General features: G+C 38.2%; 1 protein-coding gene across 1 annotated transcript; it reads left to right on the forward strand.

The window, feature by feature from the left end:
• Window positions 1–386: 386 nt before the first annotated feature.
• LOC147388212 (phosphoglycerate kinase, chloroplastic) lies at window positions 387–4,880 on the forward strand. Its single transcript, XM_086420794.1, has 6 exons — window positions 387–1,038; window positions 2,470–2,547; window positions 2,653–2,913; window positions 3,260–3,577; window positions 4,236–4,394; window positions 4,529–4,880. Exons 1-6 carry the CDS (start codon window positions 610–612, stop codon window positions 4,736–4,738), a joined length of 1,455 nt encoding a protein of 484 aa, XP_086276920.1. The 5' UTR covers window positions 387–609; the 3' UTR covers window positions 4,739–4,880.
• The last annotated feature ends 353 nt before the right edge of the window (window positions 4,881–5,233 follow it).

Below are 5,233 nucleotides of genomic sequence, written 5' to 3' on the forward strand. Positions count from 1 at the left end.
CTTGACATTACTAAAAGTTCTTCTGGTGAACACTAGTTATTTGGATATTTGAGTTGGATACATATATACCTCATTGGGAAGATGATGGAGGTTTATCCATATATTTTATTGTGAATTTATTGTATTAAACTTGGATAAACAGATATTTGGAAAAATTAAGTTTAAATAATTATGGATAAATTTAGCAAAATTCTTAATTGAATAAAAAATATAGTACCAATAACCGAATAACTCAGGCCGGATGAGTGGGTAAGTGAATATTATCCGACCCATTGCAAGACCTACCTAATGGCCTAATTGGATCGGCATCTGAATCCAATAGCCGATTGCACCCAACCCCGTAAATCCCATTGACTTACTACAGAGTGAAACTTCAGCCATGAAAAAGCGATACAGCTCATGTGAAAACGCAGACACTGAAACCATCGAAGATTTCAGCCTCTCCTCAACGATAAGAGAAAATTTCACGACATCCAATCAATCATTATTTGCGTCCACAAAATATCCATCAATCCTTCTCTCTCTCTCTCTCTCTCTCTCTCTTTTCTTCTCTGAAGCAGGGCAAAAAACAGAGCACCTCTGAACTCTCTCTCTCTCTCTGTAAATACAATGGCTTCTGCAACATCGCCCACTTCCTTTTCTCTCCTCCCCACTACCAGAAGAATCCGGTCATCAGTCCACGTGGCAGCATCTCTGTCCACTCCTTCTCACTTTCAGAGCACTGGTCTTCGTGGGTCACTTAGGCGTCTTGGATTCTCTAGTGTCTCTGTCGATCCTCTACTTTCTCTCCATGTTGCAGAGAAAATTCGAGTTGTGGGAAAGGGAGGAGTGAGGGGTGTTGTATCGATGGCGAAGAAGAGCGTTGGAGATCTAACGGCTGCGGATTTGAAAGGGAAGAAAGTGTTTGTGAGAGCTGATTTGAATGTTCCATTGGATGATAATCAGAACATCACTGATGACACCAGGATTCGAGCTGCTATTCCAACGATTAAGTATTTGATGGAAAAGGGGGCTAAAGTTATTCTTTCTAGTCATTTGGTGAGTTTATTTATTTATTTATTATTATTACTTTTTAATGAATTTGGTTGGTGATTAGATTAAGAGAATTTGTTGTTTTAGTTTTTGGGTTCTGTTGTTTTGATTTCTTAGAATTTGGGTTGTTTTTGCTCTTTTGGTTGGGATTTTTAATAAATGTTCAGTTTTGAATTCTACTATTTGATTAATTGTTTTGGGTTTCATTTTCAATCTAGTGTGTGTGTGATTAAAATTTATAATCTTTAGTTGCATTTTTTAGCTCGTTAGATAATATTTCTTGTTTCAGTTTCTGTGTACTTATGTTTAGATTTACTTTCTTAGAATTTGGGTTTTTTTTTTCTCTTTTGGCGGGGCTTTTAAATGAATCTTCAGATTAGAATTCTTCTATTTGATTAATTGTTTTGGGTTTCATTTAAATCTAACTTGGTTTCTTAATTGGGATAATTGTAATATGAATTTTCTGATTAGGTTTTGAATCTTTGGTTGTGGCTCGGGTTAAAATTTATAATCTCAGTTACATTTTTTTTACCTTGATAGAAAATATAGCTCAAGATAGAATTTAATGGGTAAGCAGGATTCATGTTTCCAGCCCCAAGTAGTTGGGATCAAGTATCTTAAATGATGATGGTTTTGAATTAGGATACTTCTATTATCACTTTTCACTTTCATCTTTCCTCTTACTGGAGGTACCCATCACCATTATCTTGTCTTTCATCGATGTAATCTCCTTTTCTTGCTTCTCACCTCATCCTCTCTCTTTCTATGAATTTTTGGTTGATTTTCAATGGATTTTATTTTGGTTTGCAACAAATTTGTTGTGGTCGCAAATAATGATATGAAAACACTTCCAATTATCGAAGACATGACCTTAGACATAATTGAATGGAGGAACATGATTAGCTGACCCCAAATTCTGATGATAATGTCTTGAAAGGAAAAATTGGATTGTGGTTGGATAAGATGTAGATGGTGACCCATCCATGGGTTGCCTAAGTGGTAAGGGCGAGCACGTGAAGTGTGGGTTAGGCGCACATCACGGGTTCGATTCCCCTCTTGGGTTTTTCTCATGATTTAACTGGGGGATCATGGTGGTGGGTTGCTGTGGTAGTCCTCCCCGAGATTAGTCGTGGTGCGCGCAAGCTGGCTTGGACACTCGGTTAGTAAGAAAAAAAAGATGTAAATGGTAATTTTAATTGGCGGTATGGGTTTGAATTCTGATGTAGTTGTATCGTGGATCAGATTACTATCTTTTCATGTCTCATTTTTTATGAAATATTTTGATACTTGGCTTGATGTTATTGAGGAAAATATGGATTTCAGATTTTGAAGCGATGATGATTCTCATTGGATTTAGTCCTTTTAGGAATTTATTTGACATCAAATTTTGTGGAAATGTTGGAGCTGAGTTCTTGTTATTGTGCTCTTGGCTTTCAGGGACGGCCTAAGGGCGTCACTCCAAAATTCAGCCTAGGTCCTCTAGTTCCTAGGCTCTCCAAGTTGTTAGGCATTACGGTACGGCTTCTCCTTTTTCAAAAGCACAACTTGGTTATATGTGTTCTTGGATGGTGTGCTAAAGTGTGATTTTCTTCCTTTCAATCTTATATGATAATGGAATAGGTTGTGAAGGCTGATGACTGCATCGGTCCGGAGGTTGAGAAGTTGGTGGCTTCACTTCCCGAAGGTGGTGTTCTCCTTCTTGAGAATGTGAGGTTTTATAAGGAGGAAGAGAAGAACGATCTGGAGTTCGCTAAGAAATTTGCTTCTCTAGCAGACCTCTATGTGAATGATGCATTCGGGACTGCACACAGGGCCCACGCTTCAACCGAGGGAGTTACCAAATTCTTGAAGCCATCTGTTGCCGGATTCCTTTTGCAGAAGGTGGGGACTCTATGCACTTGTGTTCACATCCATAGTCGTTAAATATTAGAATAATATTCAAGCGGGTGTCGTTGGATGGGAAAAAAACTGTATCCTTTCCTGTCACTTATAAAATGATGAAGCCGAGGGATTCAATTTTCTCATTATTTCTTTGTGTTTTTTTTTTTAATTTTATTTAAAGATTCTATCACCACACCAACTTTTGCTAACGCCACCCCAATGTGGTGAGATTAGTAAAAGTTGGTGTGGCAATAGAAGCTCCCTCGCTCTCTTTTTTTTTTTCTTGGCAACATTTCTTCATGACATGTTAATCCCTTCTCGCTTCGATTTGTGTTCCTGATTTTAGGAGCTTGATTACCTTGTTGGGGCAGTTTCGAGCCCAAAAAGACCATTTGCAGCCATTGTTGGTGGTTCGAAGGTCTCATCCAAGATTGGGGTGATTGAGTCGCTGCTGGAAAAGTGTGACATCCTTCTCCTTGGTGGGGGAATGATCTTCACATTCTATAAGGCACAAGGGCTCTCAGTGGGCTCATCTCTGGTGGAGGAAGACAAGCTCAGCCTTGCAACCTCACTTCTTGAGAAGGCTAAGTTGAAGGGAGTGTCTCTTTTGTTACCTTCCGATGTGGTTATTGCTGACAAGTTCGCTCCCGATGCAAACAGCAAGGTTTGTTTCTTAAGCTCACACACACAGGCACACACGACATGCATTGGCAATATAGATACTAACTAGTACAAATACTTACTCCCAAGTGTTTTATTTGTGACATAATAAGCATTTCCATGTCAAAACTAATCTTGTCTAGTTCTAATTGAATTGAACCCATTTCCATTAGAAAAACACTTTCCTTACCAACTTAGTACGGTTTTAAATCTTACCAAGAGTCGTTGAGCTCAAATGAATTACCAAATTGGCAAATCCAACACCACAGCACTCTAATTTTCATGAAAAATCTCAGATCCAATCCAATCACAAAAAAAAAATAATAATGATCAATTTTTTGTTGGAATTGATCTAAGGTTTTGAAAATGGATGGCTTATGGAACTTCCACAAACTCCCAAATTTAAAATTAAAATTCAACGGTGAAATATATAAAAGGTGTTTTTTGGTCAAAGTTCATAGAATTTTGTCTTCTACAACCCCATGGCATTGGATCACGTTTTTCAATGCCACAAAGTGAGCTCAACAGCCCTTAGTAAGATTTGAAATCTTACAAAGTTAGTAAGGTTACTCTTTCCATTATGGAGTCAGATTTGCGAAGAGTTGAATAGTTGTCTGTTAGTATTTGTAAGAAAGTAAGAGAAATTGCTTCACATTGTCCAGATTGTGCCAGCATCTGCCATTCCAGATGGTTGGATGGGATTGGATATTGGACCCGATTCTATTAAGACATTCAATGATGCCTTGGACACTACCAAGACTGTTATCTGGAATGGACCTATGGGAGTCTTCGAGTTTGAAAAGTTCGCAGCTGGAACAGAGGTATGTAACAATTCTACTTATGTATAGGAGTTCATTTGTATGTATGTCACATATGTGCAATACATGCATACTTAAATAGAAATATATGCATAGTGGATGGATGGATGGCTTGACATGCCAACTCCTCTTAACAGGCAATTGCAAAGAAGCTAGCAGAGCTTAGTGGAAAGGGAGTTACAACAATCATAGGAGGTGGAGATTCTGTTGCAGCAGTAGAGAAAGTAGGAGTTGCTGACGTGATGAGTCACATCTCGACAGGTGGTGGTGCAAGTCTCGAGTTGTTGGAAGGTAAAGAACTTCCTGGAGTTGTCGCCCTTGATGAACTTGAACCTGTTGTCGTCTAAGGAAAGTTTTTTAATATTTTTCTACCCTATTTCTGATGTTTTCGTTTGTGTTTGTACACCAAAAATGCAATGTGGTGGGAGCATGAGTTCATGTTTTTAGTTCTTCGGTATCCCTTTCTAATTCAATGACTTTTTTTTTTTTTTTCTCGACTTCTATGTCTTCTTGAGTGCTGATGTGTTTATTTTGTGCCCTATCCCGTAGAACCGAGATTTGCTGTTTCGAAATTTATGTGTTAAGCTGATGAACCAATGACATGATACCATGTATATTGATAAAATACTAATATAAAGCACTTATAAACTGTTTTGAAATTTTCTCTCTACTGATCAATTACTTTTGCTCATCTAATACACACCTGGTGTCATGCCATTGGTTGATCTTAGCTTCGCAACAGCAATTCTTTGTTCCATCCCCCATATGTATGTTGGGATCGGCAACTTACCCATGGGATGAGTTGGATTCTCTAAGAAGCCCAAGGTATCAGAAAAATTGTT

Source organism: Akebia trifoliata, chromosome 13, assembly GCF_017979445.1.
Source record: "Akebia trifoliata isolate Shusen 1 chromosome 13, ASM1797944v1, whole genome shotgun sequence".
Classification (NCBI taxonomy): domain Eukaryota; kingdom Viridiplantae; phylum Streptophyta; class Magnoliopsida; order Ranunculales; family Lardizabalaceae; genus Akebia; species Akebia trifoliata.

Coding starts and splice junctions, on each gene's coding strand:
- LOC147388212 (XM_086420794.1), top strand. CDS start 610: ATGGCTTCTGCAACATCGCCCACTTCCTTTTCTCTCCTCCCCACTACC. Junction 2,914..3,259: donor CCGGATTCCTTTTGCAGAAG/GTGGGGACTCTA, acceptor TCCTGATTTTAG/GAGCTTGATTACCTTGTTGG. Junction 3,578..4,235: donor CTCCCGATGCAAACAGCAAG/GTTTGTTTCTTA, acceptor CACATTGTCCAG/ATTGTGCCAGCATCTGCCAT.